This window comes from Delphinapterus leucas, chromosome 10 (genome assembly GCF_059928025.1).
Source record: "Delphinapterus leucas isolate spDelLeu-1000000601 "Yukka" chromosome 10, BTC_Dleu_Yukka2, whole genome shotgun sequence".
Taxonomy (NCBI): Eukaryota; Metazoa; Chordata; class Mammalia; order Artiodactyla; family Monodontidae; genus Delphinapterus; species Delphinapterus leucas.
In genome coordinates, this window is record NC_143138.1 from 23328628 (window position 1) to 23345771 (window position 17144).

The following is a 17144-nucleotide window of genomic DNA, read 5'->3' on the forward strand; positions in this document are numbered from 1 at the left end:
CAACTGATCATATACAGACATTTATTACTCAAAATGGAAAGGGGTGAGCAAGGGGATGAGGTACGTATGGGAGCCAGGGTTTGGAGAATCAGCTCATACAGTGAGGTCATCAGGTCCTTCCTGGGAGCCTTCACTGGGGACAGGACAGAAACCCCATTTCAGGCCCAGATTCCAATCCCTCCTCACATAGGGCACAGGGGAGTTCAGGAGGCAAAGTGCGGAGCCCTTCTAGGAGACGATGGAGGATCTGGAGTGGTGTCAAGGGAAATGGAAAGAGACTCCAGAGAAGCAGAGTGGAGGGTGTGGGATGGAAGGATGGATCGGGGGACCACCGTCTAATTAAAGAAATGTGAAGGGTCTGGAGAAATGCTTTTCTGAGCAAAAGGAAGCAGAGGATATGAAGACACAAGAAGAGAGGCTAAGGCAGGTGGGAGGAGGGGCAGCCATGGGGTGAGTCTCAGTGCAACAGCCAGAGGCTAAGGCCAGCCAAGGAGGTAAGGAGGACAAGGGCCAGGGCCGGGGTGGGCCGAGGGGCTGGATTATTGCAGTTGTCCTTGTTGCAGCAGGTGGTGTTATAGGTCAGGCCTAGCTTGTGGTTGGTTTGGTTGAAGGCCTCCCGACAGGGCTCTTCTGGTGTGCCACAGCGTAGGTTGGAGAAAACCCACATCTTCCCTGGGGTTAGGAGGGGGCAGTGGGGACAGTTAAGATGGGCACCTGGCATGCCTGTGTCCACCTCCCCACCCCGTGCACCCCACCCAGGCTTCCTCCCTTCCCAACTCTGCCCTTGGCCTTCCCCTTCTGTATCTCTTCTCAGTCTATCCTTTCTCCTGCACTTCCTTACCCTGCCCCTCACCCCAATCCTGGTCCTATCACTTGCTGCCCGTGAGGCTTTGGACCTGTTACTGTCTCTTTTTGAGGCTGTTTTCTCAGTATAATAATAGCACCCACACTTCATAGGGTTGTCATGAGCATTAATTGAAACAATCCTTGTAAAGACATAGGATGGTGCCTGGCACGTAATAATCCTTGGCCAAATATTATCATTGCTGTAATTCCCTGTTCCACCTCAGCCCCAGCCACAGAGTCTCCCACTGGCCCCCTCTCCCCACTGAAGAAAGGAATGTTACCGAGGTACACATTTGTTGTCAGGCATTGCTGTCCTGGTTCCAGGTGGCAGGACTGCCGGTCCACACAGCCCAGCAAAGGGACCTTGTAGCAGGAGTGACAGCGAATGTCAGCTGGGAAGACACAAGTCGGGCTGAAGTGACGGAGTGTCTGACTCACCTGGGGATGAGCCCAGCTGGTGGGCAGGGTGGAGAAGAGCCAATCAAGCAGGTATTCTGACCTGTTTGTTCTGGTAGGGACAGAGAGGGTGAGTGATGCAGAAAAAATGCAAGTGGGTGAGGATGGAGTTGCTCTGTGAATGGCCCACACCCTAAATGTCTTCCTTCACTCCACCCCATCTGGAGATGAGTCGAGAGAGGCAGTTACCAACAATAGGGCTGGGGACAGATGAAATGTGAGAATACCATGGGGAAGGAATGGAGGTGGCGAGGGAGGAGATGAAGGAATTCAGAAGAGGTCACAGATGGAGTCTTGAAATAGGAAGAAACCTTAAAAGTAAAAACCATGGTGGTTACAACACTTGCAGAAATGGCTTGGAACTTGAGGCTGGCAAGAAAGCCACCTGGGGCCAGATTAGCAATGTATTCTTCACCTCCTGGGGCCGCCAAGAGCATGGGAAGAGGAACCAGACTTGAACTGAATCCTCCCACCCCAGTAGCTCTCTGACAGAAAGGAGAAGTATCTGGGAGACAGATCATCAGAATCCATCTGAGCACTTTACCAAAATGGAGAGGATGGGTGCAGAAAGGCAGAAGGTGGCACCCCGAAAGTTTCTGCTGCATCCGATTCAAGGTTTGAGGGACGGAAGGGTTCAGTCGGTGGAGGAGCCTGGTGACTGCACCTCAGTGAAACCCACCTCACCCTGGGGGTGAGCAACCTTGGCATTCCCTCCCTAGAAGGCCGGGAAATCTCCCTGGTTCCCTGGGAGGTTCTGAGAGGTCACTGGAGCCCTCCAGAAAGCTTGTGTTCCTGGAGGTATGCACCTCAGGGAGGAGCAGGGGGGCGATCTAGGAAAGGCCACTGCTCGAGGGACTGAGCACAAAGTCCCTGATGGAGTAGATGGGAGGAGGGGTCACAAAAGAAGCCCCAGACTGGTTGCCTAGATTTCTGGGAGGACGCCCTGGCTGAGTGCAGGTGGTGAGAGGAGAAAGCAGGTAAGCTGGATCCTGGAGAGTTCTGTATCAGAGTGGGGCTGGCAGGGGAACTGGATATCAGGGTTTCCAAGGAGTGGGGAACAGGGGACCTGGAACCCTGGGCAGGTCAGAAGAGTGCGTCTTGGAGGTGGGGAAGAGTCTGAAGATGGAGACATGGGTCCTTGAGAAACAGAGCAAGGACCCTGTCACAGCGGGGCACAGGAGAGCTGAGCCAGTTGGGTCTGGGGGCGCTTGGGACCTTGAGTAGCGGGTAGTGTAGGGCAGTGCCTGGGGCAGGGTGTAAAAGTCCTAACCAGGTGAACCAGGTCCTTGGGGCCCCCAGGTGCTCACCTGAGACCCAGCAGAGCAGAGAAGACAAGGTGATCAGCAGAAGGCCTTTCATGGTGAGGGTCCTGAGAACGGTAGCAACAGCAGCAGCTGACAGGGTAGAATTCCAGGGATCCTGCTCTGGGAGTTGAGTGGCCTTTTTGGAATTTATAGCCACAACAGTCCCGCCCTACCTGGCCTCTGGTGGCCCCTCCTTCCCCATTTAGGGAGGGGCTAAGCAGGACCCAGTGGGGCAGTAGGGATGGGGATGGCAGAGAGAGGTGGGGAGGGTAGGTAGGTGCACTAGTGGCCAACTCCATTTTGGTTCTTGGTTTCAGTCTAAGACACACCCTCCTGGCCCCCAGGAGTAACATCCCTGTCTGCCCAGTCCTCTGAAGAAGTATCACCAAAGGCCCCTGTGATGTTACAGTGGCTGTGGTGGTAGCAGTGTCTGCTGGTTCCTGGGAAATGGACAATGGGGTGTGGCCCAAGCTGACTGCAAAATTTTGCTCCCTGGGGGGCATTGGTAGGGGTATGTGGGCACAAATTGAGCACCAAATTCATCTCAGTCCACTTAGTTTTCCCAACCCCTCCTCAGCCACAGGATGGAGGAGTACGATTTGTGATGTGACCAAGAGCTTCTGTGATGTCAAAGCAGCAGAGGCATGGGCTGGAGCTGCCTGTTAGGGAGGGGCTGCCTTAGGCCCCCTGAAGGTTCTCAGGACCTCATCCTGGCTCCACCTGGGCTTGGCCTGGCCTTGGTTGCTCCAGTGCAGTGAGGGCTGATGAAGTCCTGGGTGTGGGGCTGTGCACCTGCTCCAAAGCACCTCCCCAATCAAAACCTGCCAATTTGGGCGGGCCACCTTGGGCCGGGAGGGACGAAGTGGGCACAGAGGGGTGAGGTAGCAGCTAAAATAAGAATAGAAATAGTAATAATGGCAAGCATATAGTACTCCTATGTCTTTGCCATTGTTCTAGGCATTTACTGGGTATGACTTTATTTAGTTCTCACAATACTCTGCGAGGTAGGTGCTTTTATTCCCATTTTACAGATGAGCAAGCAGGCCCAAAGAAGTTAAGCGACTTGCGCACATCACGCAGCTAGTAGGTGAAGTCGAGATTTGAATTCAGACAGCCAAGATCCAGAAACTGTGGTGTTCCCGGCAACTGCTATGCTTCAAGAGTTAAAGTCAAGGGCTTCCCTGGCGGCGCAGTGGTTGAGAGTCCGCCTGCCGATGCAGGGGACACGGGTTCGTGCCCCGGTCCGGGAAGATCCCACATCCCGCGGAGCGGCTGGGCCCGTGAGCCATGGCCGCTGAGCCTGTGCGTCCGGAGCCTGTGCTCCGCAATGGGAGAGGCCACAACAGTGAGAGGCCCGCGTACCGCAAAAAAAAAAACCAAACCAACCCTTGGGGACTTCTCAGGTATAATAGTATTGTAGGACTTCCCTGGTGGCACAGTGGTTGAGAATCTGCCTGCTAATGCAGGGGACACGGGTTCGAGCCCTGGTCTGGGAAGGTCCCACATGCCGCAGAGCAACTAGGCCCGTGAGCCACCAACTGCTGAGCCTGCGCATCTGGAGCCTGTGCTCTGCAACAAGAGAGGCCGCGATAGTGAGAGGCCCGCGCACCGCGATGAAGAGTGGCCCCCGCTCGGCGCAACTAGAGAAAGCCCTCGCACAGAAACAAAGACCCAACACAGCCAAAAAAAAAAAAAAGAGTTAAAGTCTGCTAAAGTGCTTGTGTAAAGGGCCCCAGCATGAATTCTAAGTGAGCATTGGTTGAGGGCTGTGAACCTGCCTGCAAGGATTCCCAGAGGGATGTGGGCAGCTGGTGGCCCCTCCCCCACCCCTTATCGGAGCCCCCAGACCTGCGGTCTCCCCCTCCACCCCCCTCTGATTTCCCTCCGGTCTCCTTCGCTGATTCACTGGCCTCCTCTTCCCACCACATCGCAGCCATGGCCTTGGTTCTGCAGCTGCTGCCGCTGCTGCTGTCGAGGGCCCAGGGGAACCCCGGGGGTAAGCCATCCCAGGAAAGTCGGAATGGGCGAGGAAAGACTGAGGCAGGAGAAGGAGGAGACCCGGTGCGGGTAGTGGGGGGGATGAGATGTGTATGGGAAGACCCAGGCTGGCGGGAGGGTAGAGGAGAGGGAAAAGGCGTAAGGGGGAGGGGCGTCTTGCTCTGTGGACTTGCCTTGACCACCGTCCCCCGCAACCCACCCCCCCCCCCCGCCTCCCCTAGCTTCACTGGACGGCCACCCCGGGGACCGGGTGAATCTCTCCTGCATAGGGGTCTCGCAACCCACCCGCTGGGTCTGGGCACCTAGATTCCCGGCTTGCAAAGGCCTGTCCAAAGGACGCCGCGCGATCTTGCTGGCCTCACCGAACGGGACCCCCACCGTGTCTCCCGTCCAGCCTTTTGCTGGCCGCCTACGTGCCCTGGACCTTGATATCCGGCGGCTGGAGCTGCTCCTGAGCGCGGGGGACTCGGGCACCTTTATCTGCAAGGGCCGCCAAGAGAACGAGAGCCGTACGGAGCTTCACGTGCTGGGGGACCGGGCCTATTGCAGAGCTCTGGGGCCTACCCACGGTAGGTCCAGGCCTTCACACAAAGGGGACCTAACTCAGACACACGCCCCCGTCAGGGAGGAAGCCTGGTCTGGGGGTTCCTGAGTGGGAGAGCTAGCTCTCTGTCCCCGCACCCTGACCTCGGCATCCACCGCTACCCCGCTACCAACGTTCCCGCAGGGTCCGTGTATCCCCAGACTCTAACCCCGCTGCTGGGCGCTGGGCTGGTGCTGGGACTCGGAGTACTGGGCTGGGCCTGTTGGCTGCGCAGGTGAGCTCTAGGGGCCGGGCCTGATTGAAAGGCTCTTGACCAGAGGCGGGAGGGGCAGGCCCAGAACTTTCGCGGGCCAAAACTACATCGGGAGCCCTCGGGTGTGGTTCGGAGACGAATGGGGGAGGTCGGAACTTGCGGGCGAGGCCGTGGGCTGGTGGGTGGAGCCCTAGCTAAGGAAGCCAAGCTAGAGGCCGAGCTGGCTCCAAGCGTGGGCGAAACTATCTGTGCGGGTGGGAACCGAGGTTGTTTTGCTGGTCAGAGCCGGCCTGTTGCTGGGTTGTTGTTGGCGCGTCCTGGGGCCCAGAACAAGCGAGACAAGATTAGTGGTTCTTAGAGACTCTTATCCATCCCTTACAGGCGCTCGCCCCCTCACCCGCCTCGACCACCCCCCAGATTTGGTGAGACTAACTCCACCCCATTTGCCTTCCCCGCACATTGCCCACCCAATTCCTGAGTCTGAGCCCTCGCTGGGAGCAGACAAGTTGGTCACCTTCTCTCAATCCTTCAGCTCTGTCCCCCCCACATAGTTCCATTCGTGAAAGCGGAGCCCCAGAGGCCAGTAGAGGAGGAAGAGCCCAAGATTGCAGGGGACCTGGACCAGGAGCCGGTAAAGGTTTCGGGGTGCGATGGGGGCTGGCCAGAATCCGTGAGTAAAGTGGACCAAGAAAGACATAGGCTTGGATCCCCAAGGGAGTCAGACATCTGAGACCCTCCTACCTTCCTCCCCACCTTTCAGAGCCTGCTCTACGCAGACCTGGATCATACGGCCCTCAGAAGATCCTGCCGACTGTCCCCAGTGGTCCCTGCTGATGCCTCCCCCACCTATGCGGTTGTAGTTCGAAAGGAAGCCCTTACTACCTCACAAGCTGGGGGCTCCCAGCTCTCCATAACACCCCTCCCCTTCTTGGCCCTTCACCTGGAAAAGGAAGGCACCATGGGATAGAAATGAGCACTAGACTGGGAGTCAGGAGACGGAGGATCCAGGCTATCTCTGCTGCTGATTTTGGTCCCCATCTCTCACACAGCTTTCAGGTCTCCTTCACCACTGATGTCCTTAAACCTGATCAAGCCCTGTCTCCCTATCTTAAGACATCAACAGCTCCTAGATTTTTGCCCTATCTCTTCCCTTCTCTCCACAGTCAAGCTCTTTGAACCAAGGGCCTACACCTGCCTCTTCCATTTTTCTCTTCACTCCACTCCCACTGCTCACGTGCTCGCCATGAGATTGCCAGTGAAGTCCTAATAACCACACCCACTAGACATTTATTAGCATTCATCTGGCTTGGCCTTTGATCGCTCTTATTTAAGCTGTTTTTCTTTAATGCTGTTGTCTTCCTTCTGGACTCCTCCTCCTTGCTCCCTACCCCTGCAGTATTCTCCACCATTCCAGGTTTGTCTTTTTCTTTATCTGCCTTCTCCCTCTCCTGGGATGCTGTCATCCACAGCCAGTCCTCAGCCTTTTTCTGTGCAAGCAACATCCATAACTCTCTCCAGTTCAGATCTCTGATAACGAGATTTCCAAACTGTCCCTCAGACATCCCTGCCTGGCTGGCCCTAGGCATTCTGCACACAGCAGGTCCAAAAGCCAACTCACTGTCATCTCCCAAGCCACTTACTTAATCCTTCCTCCTCTGCATTCTCTCTTGATCAACCCCATTGCCCAAGCCAGAAATGGAGAGTCATGTAGACCTCCTTCCTCTCACTCCCACACGATAAACCAAGTCCTGTCTTTCTATTTTAATGTCACTGTCAAATCCACACCCTTTTCACACCCAGCACTGCCACCTGAATGTACTCTTTATTTCCTCCCTGGATTACCCATAGCCCCACCTCATCCTCCTGCCCTTGTTCTCCTCCCTGAAACTAGAGATATTCTCCCCAAATGCTAACCTGCTCCTGACAGCCTATATTTCAGCAGTATTTCAGCTCTGGGCCCATGGGCCTCAGCTTTGGGTTCAAGGTGCTACAGTACTCTACTTACTCTCCAGGCTTATCTCTGTCACTCAGTGCCTAGAACAGGACAGCCTTAGAGAAATTCTCCCCAGCCCCCAAATGCGCCTTTGCCCAGCACAATTCCTTCTTCCTGGATTAGCCTTTGCCTCCTCCCCACTATCTGCCTGGCTGATTCTTATTTATCCTCAGGACTCAGTTCAAGTGTAGCCTTTTCTGGGAAGCTATTTCTGACCCACTTTGCCCACCCCTGCATACACTCTGATGCTCTAGGGAGCCCCCTTATTTCTCTCATAGCAACAGCCTCCTGTGAATTGTTCCATTACAACCTGTATTTCAATTTATAAGAAATTTTCATGTACTGTGAGTCCCCTGATATCAGGAGACTGACCCTTTTTATATCACCGCTAAGCCTCAGTAAATGAGTGAAAATGAATATCCCTGGAAATGTCATTTCCTCCTATCAACTAGGGATGGACTGTTGATCTCCCAGTCTCTGAATCATCTGACATTTAGATAAATTCAGTGAGTGATTCACCCATATTTTTTCTCTGCCCTGTACATGCTCCCCATCATAGAAATTCTGTCCTGTCCGTCTTGTGCCCAAGCAGCTATGACAGGGCTGGACAATGAGTCAGTGAGCACTGAATGAGGGTTTGATGAATGAAGGAGGCCTCCTTCCCAGCACTGACCCCAACCTCAGGTTTCAGCCCTGCCCTTGACCCCCTGCCCCAGTAAGACACCAGTCGCAGCCCAGTCTAAAAGGTCAGTTCTGTTTTATTAGTTCTTGGGGAGAGGACTCACCCAGTGACCTCCATCCTTTTTCTCACTCTATGCCCTCCCCCTACCTTGGGGCCATCTCCCCACTACTACCTATTCACTGTCCTCTATCTAACCTTCCTTCCCCTTCTACTCCTATGCCACCCTGCCCCTGGTCAGCCAGGACCCCAAGGCCAGGCTCTCAGCTGTGGGGGCGTGTGCTGAGCACCAGGCAGAGGGAGCTGAGCCCAGCGCCTGCCTTCTCCAGTTCCGAGCAGGACACAGGTACCAGGGTGACGTCAGAGAGCTTCTGCAGTGCCTGCAGGGAGGACAGTGTGTGGGGAGAAGGGAGTAAGACCCCAAGGCCCACAGCCGGGGCCCCATTTCAGCCAGCTAGAGTGGCCCCACCCTGGCTTCTAGAAAAGGTACCCCTTCTTCCTCCCACTAGGGAGGCCTGAGCCCCATTTCTCTGGTTGGTGGTGGTGGTGGAGCTCCTGCCTTCTCTCACCTCCTGGCTGTTGGGCAGGTCCCCGCCTCCACGGTGCAGGAGGAAAGGGGGCATACCAGGCAGCCCAGGACGCAGAAAGAGACAGTCAGCCGCTGCATCATCTGGGAGGGTCAGGGAGGCATACGGGTGATCCGTCAACACTGCCATTGCCTGGGGGAGAGGAGAGAGGAAGCATGCAAGGCTCAGAGCCTCTCCACAACTGAGTCCGGCTGCCCTACCACCGCTAAGGGCTGGGGACAGAGTTACATTATTGTGGAATAATAATGACAGCAATCACATAGCACTTACTATGTGTCAGGCACTAAGCGCTTTAATTAACTTGTCTAATTTCCACCTCGGACTCACATGCAGTTCTTTCCACCTGCTACCCACTTCTCCCCTACTTCAGACCCCACGGGTCGGTCCTGTCCATCCTTCAAGACACAGCTTGGGTGCCCTTTAGGGAGTTTCTTGAAACTCGGGAAAACGGTGTTAATTGCCCCTGTTCCTCCGTGTTCCAGCTGTCTGTCCCGTTTATAATAACTTCTTGTTTTCACACGTGTTTTCACATAGATGGACAGCTCCATGAGGGTAGGGGTTGGAGTTAATTCTCAGAGCCTCCCAACTCCCCGCCTCCCAGGCCCGGAGCCACGCCCACTTTTGTTGGCCGCGCCCCAACCTGCCCCACCCCAGCCCCAACCCCTTCTCACCCTGACAGCTTTTTGGGCAGCCTCGCTGCTACCTGCCACCACAGTGCGGGGTCCCCCCATGCCGCAGAGGCCACGCAGGTGGGAGGGGCTCGAGACCGGCACCGTGGAAACGGCAAAGTCCTAAGGAGAACAAGGGAAAGTATTCAGGGACGCGGGAAGGGTGAGAGGATACCCTCAAACACAGGCTGCTCTCAGCCTCTTCCTCCTCAGCGCGGCCCACCCCGCGCCCCCGCCCAGGTCCCTCAGACCCCCATACGCTCCCTGCTCCCCCCACCCAAGGCTGGTCCCGCTCCTCACCCGGAACGTGTCCGCCACGATCTCAGCTCCTCGGTGATTAGTCCACCTGGAGAGGCCTACGAAAAACTCCCGGCCTGAGCCCAGGGAGGCCGTCGAGGTATGAGGCGGGAGGGGGTTGGAAACAAGGCCCGAGATGGCCCAGTCTCCCTTCCCTGTGCCAAGCCCTAGGGTGCAGGCACCCCAGCCTCACCGGTGAAGAGAACATCAGTGCCATCCAGCGTCGCGTTCTCGTCCCCCATCTCCACAATTCGGAGCCCCAGGTCCTGGAGGGCTTTGCGGACGCCATCGACCTTAGGGCAGGAAAAGAGGGCGCGAAGCGGAGACATTCCCACCCCCATTCTTCCCTTAAGCCCCAGACGTCCAGATCCTCCCGTTCCCCTACCCAACCCGTGCCCAGGCGCTCACCTCCGGCCTGCGGGCGGGGCTCCAGGGCCGCGTGATTAGGGCCGTATCCCCTTGGATCACAGCGGTGTCACCAAGCAGCGGTCCCAGCGGCAGCGACTCTTCAGGAGGCAGTTCTAATAGCTGCAGCCCCAATCGCTGCCTCAGTTTACCCCCCAGCACCCCATGCTCCCTCTGAGCTTTGGCTAGGTCCAGAGCCGGAAGGCCAGCCCCCGCTCCCTCCCCCGACGCCAGGCTCTCCGGGACCCCCCGGATCAGGGCATGGGAACAGCGGCCCAGCCCCTCCCCTGGCGTCCCCATCCCATCCACACAGACGCCCCCACCGGCTGCGCTGATTTCTCAGTTGTCTCTTTTTAACTTCACCTGTCTGGGAGAAGAAACAGAACGGGGGTAGGCAGAGAGAGAGAGACATGCAAAGAAGGGCATAGGGGGATGGTTAAAAGCGCCCGGGTCTTCCTCCTGCCATCTCCGGGCGCCCCTCCCACTCCGCCCCACCCCTTCCAGACTTTCCTCTCCTGCCGACCCCACTCCACCCCGCATCCTCGCGGGTCTGCTGCTTTAGGGAAAGTCCGAGGAACGAGATCGGGATCGCTAGTCTCCAAAACACCTGTTGCCCCTGCTCGGGGTCTTCGAGAGGTCCCTGCCGGGCGCCCCTCTTGGCAGCCGCTAGGATGCGCTCACTCCCAAAAAATGCAGCGGCCCCGCCCCCTTAACCCTCTGCTGCTCGCTGCCTTAGGGACCCGAAGTGCGGCGAGGAGCCCACAAGGGTTATGGGACAGGAGGAGACAGCTGGGGAGAGAGTCAGGACCTGGGGGATGAAAGTCCTGGGTGTCCGAACGAGAACGGGAGAGAGGGACAAGGAGGGAGGAATTAGAGCCTAAGGAGTTAAACATCCTCTCTACCCTGGCCGGTCACTCCGTTCCTAGAGCGACCCAGTGTAAACCAGACTGAGTCCCGGAGGACTGGGAGAGGTCTAAAACGAAATCCGAGGGGCGGGGAAACAGGGGGGCGTGGTTCTGGGGAGCAGGCACCGCTCCGGGCGCCAGGACCGGGTGCCCCAGTCTCCCGATCCATCTTCCCCAAAGTCCACCCCGACTCAGCTCCGCACCCAAATGTCGACCCTCTGCACTGTCCGGCGCAGGCACGGGCCCAGCACCCCCAAACTACACACACACACACGGTCCGAGGAGCACCTCCCACCAGACTCACCTCCTGCGGCCACCCCCACTCTTGCAGCTCTGTGCTCTTGGCTGGGGCCCCACCCCCTGAGGACAGAGTTGGTGAAGAAGGGAGTCGTAGTCTTCAAGCCTAGGGGATTGGAGCTTTGGCTTTGAGGGGTCCCCGGGTAGGCGCGCTCAAGTACTACAGTGGGTCGGGGGCGCGACGGTCTGGCGGCTCCGGGGCATTGTCTAAGCGGGACGGGGCGGGGCTCCTCGATGTCACGCCCATTCCGCCCTGCTTTGCCGCGCCCACTCCACCCCGACTGCGCCCCCCCTTCTCGGAATTCGGCCCCGCCCCACCCAGATCTGGTCGGCTCTGGCGGCTGGGCTGCGAGTGCGACATGGAGCACAAAACAGCGCTACGGTGGACCCGCACTAAAAATGGCAGCCCCGTCACAAGCGCCCCTCTTCTAAATTCCCGGTTTCTGCCAGTTCGAGGTCATTGACCCACTCTTCATTCCGTGTTGCTCACACTTCAAGTCCCCTTTGTGTAAAAACACTAGATTTTCTTTTTTCCTTTAAAATTATTTATTTATGTTTGGCTGCGTTGGGTCTTCATTGCTATGCGCAGGCTTTCTCTAGTTGCGGAGCGGGGGCTGCTATTCTTCGTTGCGGTGCGCGGGCTTCTTCTTGTTGCGGGAGCACCGGCTCTAGGCGCGCGGGCTTCAGTAGTTTTTGCACCCGGGCTCACAGGCTCTGGAGCACAGGCTCAGTAGTTGTGGCGCACAGGCTTAGCTGCTCCGCAGCATGTGGGATTTTCCCGGACCAAGGCTCGAACCCATGTTCCCTGCATTGCCAGGTGGATTCTTAACCACTGTACCACCAGGGAAGTCCCAAAGCACTAGATTTTCATTCTGTACTTTATTACTGAAATACGTTGTCCTACCCACCCCACAGTAAAAATCTCACCCAGATCCCCCATCCTTTCTCCTCATCCCCCCAGCAAGCCCTGCACAGGTGCTCCAGGATTCTATGCCCACTGGCCATTTTGGAGTGTGTCCATTGGGTAACCATGTGGAAACCACCCAGGGCCTTTGTGGAGAAAATGGAGGGGGGCGAGGGAGCTCCAGGAGGGGCTTATTTGAGGGCCTTGGCCACTTGCTCATAGGCCAGCTCGATCTCCTCATCATCTGGACAGGTGGAGGCAAACTCTTCCCGAGCATAGGCATTGCGCAGGTACCTATGCACTCCCCGAAACACATCCGGAATGGAGAATCCTCGGTACTTCTTACATACCACCTAGGGGTGGGGAGAGGAGAACCAGTAGGTTTAGCTTCAGGGAAGTGACATTGGCTGCCATGCTCTTGGTCTTTCCCTCATCCCAAGGCTTCATGATAAAATCCAGGCATTCAAGTAGGTCCACTATCTGGTTTCTCTTCCGATGATTCTTATCTCCCATATAAATCATCTTCAATCATCTTTCTTAACTCCTCACTGTCTTGTAAGGCCTTCACCCATCCTCTCTGCTTACTGAAATCCTGGCCATTTATAACCAGCCCCTTTTCAGGCCACCCCAGTCCATGGTGCTAGTTTTCCCCTCTTGATTTTGAAATATAATTCACAAACCATAAAACTCTCCTCTTGAATTTCCACAGCAACTTTTTTCTACTTTTCATTTGGCTTTTAATCATGTATTATTAATCATGTGAATGTTTTATCTTCTCAGCTAGATTTCAGATCCTTTGAGGGCAAGGACCAATCACCACATATCTTGTCTTTCCGTGCCTAGTACAGAGATTTTCAGTACACAGTTCTGCAGCAGACTGACACTGGGCCCACATTTCAGAAACTAAACCGTACCTTTGAACTATGACAAAAACATGGGAACCAGCAGTTTTCATCTTCCACAAGAGGAAGTGGAGACTGAAGCTATAGACTTAAAACTTTGATTTTAGGAAAAGTCTGCTCTCTGATCTGGGGATTTGGCAATGACAGAGACAGGAAGAGCATTCTTGAAAGTAACACTGGGATGTGTTACCCTAGGCCAGTCTGTTTGCACCCACACCTTGCATCGTGGAATGTAATTCTCTCAAGTAGTGGTCTTGCCAGCAAAGACAGCAGAGAAGGAATGGGGTGGTGTCTGCTATTGAAAGCCACCCTAAGAAAGAAAGCATCTTTGGAGTGATTGTCATGGGAAGCCTGCGTGGGAGACCCTTAAAGAGCCATCCCAGCGACCAGCCTCTCCTCCCACAGTGACCACTCACCTGTACTATGTGGAGCTTTGGCAACAGGTTGCAGTCAGCCAGAGTGAGCTCATTGCCATCCAGAAACTTCCTCTGAGAGATGCCCTCATCCTCAGTGCTGGTCTCATCTACTTCATCTGGGAGAGGGGATGTCAAGTAATTGTCTAAAACTTTCAGGGCTTTCAGGAGTCCCTTCTCCAGGTCTGTGCAAGAGAAGGGAGTTGGTAAGAACATCAGAAGGCTAACACAGTCCAAGAAGGCCCATGAGGGGGTGAACACTAATGGTGAGGCCAGTCCAAAATAATAATAGCTAACACTAATGTAGTTCATTTTCTCTGTGCTATTCTAAGCAATTTACACACAAAAACTCATTTAATTCTCACATCAACCCATGAAGTAGGTACTGTTATCCTCATTTTATAGATCTGGAAATGGATTTACAGAGAAGTTCAATGAATTCCCCAAAGTCACACAGCTACTAGAATTTGTACTCAGGTCATCTGGATCTAGAGTCTCTCTCTCTCTCTCTCGCTCTCTCTCACTGACTCTCTTTTTTTTTTTTTTAATTGAAGTAAGATTTGCCAACATTCAGGGTATCTGAATGTCCAGGTGCCCCTAATCACTGGATCTTTTCTATTCCTCCTAGGACCCAGGCCTCCAACCCACAAGACTCACTATCATTGAGAGCTGGGTTTGAATTCTTGATGTAGGCAGAGAATTTGGCAAATATGTCCAGCCCAGCTGTGTTGGATTCAGGGTTCAGAGCTGCCAGCTTGGGGTACCTGGAAGCCAATGGGACAAACAGGATAAGATATCTTCTGAGGAGGAACCTCAGCTCCCCTGCCGCAGCCCCACCACCATCTCTGTTTTTCATTTCTTCAACCTCTCTCTCCCAGAGTCTCCCAGCTCCCCTACTCCCGTTTCCAAGTTCCTCTATACCTGGGAGGGCACAGCACCGCCTCCAGAAATTCCTCAATCTTGTTGGTGTCTGTGTGCACTTCAGTGCCATACAGCAGGAATGGGAGCTGCCCTCCTGGGCACAGCTTCTGCACCGTCTCAGTCCGCCTGGAGGAGAGACCAGGCATTAAGACAGGAAAAGGGAGTTAGGGAGACCCAGAAAGGAGAGATGGAGACACGTGGCAAAGAGACTCCGGATAGAGGGGAAAACAGTTCAGGATGGAAGGACTCAGGTGGGTGAGTGTGTAAGTGTGCATGTGTGTGTGCACAAGGGAGTTTAGAGGAACAGAAGTGCACCTACCTTTTGGTGTCAACGGTGGTGACATTGAAGGTGACTCCCTTGAGCCAGAGCACCATGAACAGTCTCTGGGAGAAGGGGCAGTTCCCGATCTTGGCCCCATCACTGCCAGCCTGGAAAGCAACCCCCAGCCCAAGGTTAGGCCTGGTGCACCCCACTCATCCCCAGGCCATTCTCTGCATCTCCTACTCCCAGATCTAGCTGGTTTCTGCCTAGTCATGACACATACTCAGTCTCACCGCTAAAAACACCCCTCCAGAACTGGGCTCTCTACCCTGGGGTCTGGGTCAAACCTAAGATGGGTCAGTGAGAATATCTTCTGCAAAGGTAGGCTTCTGGTTCCCCAGAGAGTTGAGGACGGATGGAGGTAGGCAGAGGGAATGGGCTTTGGAGAATCTGGAGGATTTGGACCCTAGAGAGGGAACACTAATGGTGGTGTAGTTAGTTTTCTCTGTACCATCCTAAGCACTTTACATACAAAAACTCATTTAATTCTCACATCCACCCATGAAATAACGCCTAGAGAGGGACTTTGGTGAGGCTAGAGTTGTGGGCTAGAGGCCTGGATTCCTGAATGGAGTAGAGCCTGAGAACAGGAGAGGTGGGGCAGGGTTTGGCAGCAGGAGTTCTGGTTCCCTATACCTCTACCCAAGCAGCTGGGTGGGGAGTCAAGGGGCTCAGAGCCTCGCCCTAGAGATGTGGAGGGCCTTGCAGAGGGGGGCTGCCCTCTAATCTGCAAGTAGTGACCTCATCCCCCAAAAGACACCTCCCCGTTAGCTGAGGGATTCATCTCACTGCGTCTCCGGTCTCAGCAGCTTCCTTCCTGGCAAGCAGTGGGGGCAGGGACCTGTGAGGCTGAGGCCTGGGCAGCGAAGGCCACCTCCCTCTTCCCTGGGCACAGCTGGGGTTTCCCAGGACAAGTCCCCTGGCTCCGGATAATCTTCCTCACACAGGACCCAGGGCTGGAATCTCTATAGCGCAGACTCACTCAGGAGTAAAAATAAAAATAGCCCCTGAGGCAAGTGTGAGAGTGAGGTGGGGACCACACCTAAGGGGGTCGACCCAGGCATGGCTGAGGGAGAGCGAATGGCTACCGGAGAAGCCCCAGCATAAAGGAGAGGGAGAAACGGGCTGGAACACACAAAGGCTAGATGAACAAAAGCGGGGAAGTGGAGAGAAAGGAGGCAGGAAAGCGAAGGGTGGGGAGAATGTGTGAACCGGGAGTTACCGACGGAGGGGGAGGTCGCTAAAGGGAGGGAGGGGCACAAAGAAGAGATCCAAAGAGGGGAGAGAATGCAGTGCTAGTGGGGAAGGGAGCGGGGAGGAAACGGCAGCCTGCGGTTTCGATATGCAAATGCCTTGGGACCACCTCTGCTCATCCACACCCGCAGAGAGCACAGAGCTGGGGCGACTCTTCTTCTTCTGTTTTTGTAACCCCCAAACCTTAGACGCCCTAACTCAGCTCTCCTCCTTCTGCTCTCTCCCCATCTACCCTCGCGGTAGCCACAACTCAACTCTCATCTCCTCGCCACCACCCTTTCTCTCGATTCTCCAAGTCCTCAGGACACTCATTCTCGACCCCATCACCTCTCTGAGCCAGCTTCTGGAACTCTACTCCCCCTCTCCCGTCTCTTTCCACCCCACCAATTCTTCCCAGTTCACCTGGTCCCACTCCCAGGCCTCCGGACCACACCCTCTTCCTTGAAACCTCCCCCGCCCCGACACCCCCCCCATCCAAGTCTCCCCCACTATGCTCCTCACCCTCTGATCTTCTTGTAGGGCCCTAATCCGGATGTTTCCCTCTGTCCCACCCAAAGCCTGTAGGTCTCCTGCTGCCCCCTTCTCTCTCGGTCCTCCTATCAGCTGTCCCCCCACACCCACTCCCGTCAATCTTCTCAGCTCCTGGGAACCCTCCCTTTTCTCTACTTTCCTGTCCTTCAGGCTGCTGGAAACTTGCAGTTCTACAAACTTTTCAGGGTTGAGCCTAGATTTCTCATTACCCGCGCACACATCAATTGTCTTCCCCTCCCAAACCCCGGCCGCCACCACCCCAGGCCCCTGCCACACACGCCCTAAAGACTGCACGTGGGCTTGGGGGTGGGGATCAAAGAGGAAAGGGATTAGGGAGTTAAGGCTAGAGCTGGGGAAAAGTGCAAGTTGCCTTCCAGTAACTCGGAGGGGGGCCTAGGAGGGAGAAGGTGTTCTTACCTTCACGAACAATTCGACCTGCGGTTGTTCTTCGGCCATGGTTGCGACGGGGACCAGGAAGCGGCCTTCTCTGGGGGAACTGGGAGGGGGCGGGGCCAGGGAGAAGGCGGTCGCACAGAAAAGATTCTCTCCCCCAGACCTGGGACTACTCGCCCTGCAGCGCCGCAAGAGCCCGATCAGACCCGCACACTCCAGACGCGGCCTCTCGACCAGTCCAGCGTCCTCCACACCCAGCGGATCTAGCTCTA

General features: G+C 55.5%; 4 protein-coding genes across 7 annotated transcripts; 1 reads left to right on the top strand and 3 right to left on the bottom strand.

Moving 5' to 3' along the window:
• Positions 1 to 7: 7 nt before the first annotated feature.
• Positions 8 to 2751, bottom strand: LY6G6C (lymphocyte antigen 6 family member G6C). Its single transcript, XM_022566221.3, has 3 exons — positions 2610 to 2751; positions 1128 to 1238; positions 8 to 672 (listed from the first exon to the last, which is right to left on the bottom strand). The coding sequence occupies exons 1-3, from the start codon at positions 2659 to 2661 to the stop codon at positions 458 to 460; spliced, it is 378 nt and encodes a 125-aa protein (XP_022421929.1). The 5' UTR covers positions 2662 to 2751; the 3' UTR covers positions 8 to 457.
• Positions 2709 to 14222, top strand: MPIG6B (megakaryocyte and platelet inhibitory receptor G6b). Of its 2 annotated transcripts, none has more exons than XM_022566226.3 (6): positions 2709 to 4602; positions 4826 to 5173; positions 5332 to 5422; positions 5783 to 5823; positions 5953 to 6032; positions 6162 to 14222. In XM_022566226.3, the coding sequence occupies exons 1-6, from the start codon at positions 4542 to 4544 to the stop codon at positions 6366 to 6368; spliced, it is 828 nt and encodes a 275-aa protein (XP_022421934.2). In that variant the 5' UTR covers positions 2709 to 4541; the 3' UTR covers positions 6369 to 14222. The 2 variants fall into 2 exon arrangements, with proteins under 2 accessions (XP_022421934.2, XP_022421936.2); XM_022566228.3 differs by having other exon boundaries at positions 5934 to 6032; positions 6162 to 6346.
• Positions 8310 to 11932, bottom strand: DDAH2 (DDAH family member 2, ADMA-independent). Of its 3 annotated transcripts, none has more exons than XM_089918574.1 (7): positions 11240 to 11932; positions 10034 to 10397; positions 9819 to 9918; positions 9629 to 9702; positions 9332 to 9451; positions 8699 to 8792; positions 8310 to 8453 (listed from the first exon to the last, which is right to left on the bottom strand). In XM_089918574.1, the coding sequence occupies exons 2-7, from the start codon at positions 10328 to 10330 to the stop codon at positions 8434 to 8436; spliced, it is 705 nt and encodes a 234-aa protein (XP_089774700.1). In that variant the 5' UTR covers positions 10331 to 10397; positions 11240 to 11932; the 3' UTR covers positions 8310 to 8433. The 3 variants fall into 3 exon arrangements, with proteins under 3 accessions (XP_089774700.1, XP_022421938.1, XP_089774699.1); XM_022566230.3 differs by having other exon boundaries at positions 8337 to 8453; positions 8643 to 8792; XM_089918573.1 differs by having other exon boundaries at positions 8337 to 8453; positions 8643 to 8792; positions 10034 to 11932.
• Positions 12093 to 17004, bottom strand: CLIC1 (CLIC family member 1). The gene is made up of 6 exons (XM_022566162.2): positions 16897 to 17004; positions 14692 to 14801; positions 14373 to 14498; positions 14109 to 14215; positions 13455 to 13636; positions 12093 to 12489 (listed from the first exon to the last, which is right to left on the bottom strand). The coding sequence occupies exons 1-6, from the start codon at positions 16933 to 16935 to the stop codon at positions 12328 to 12330; spliced, it is 726 nt and encodes a 241-aa protein (XP_022421870.1). The 5' UTR covers positions 16936 to 17004; the 3' UTR covers positions 12093 to 12327.
• Between the last annotated feature and the right edge of the window lie 140 nt (positions 17005 to 17144).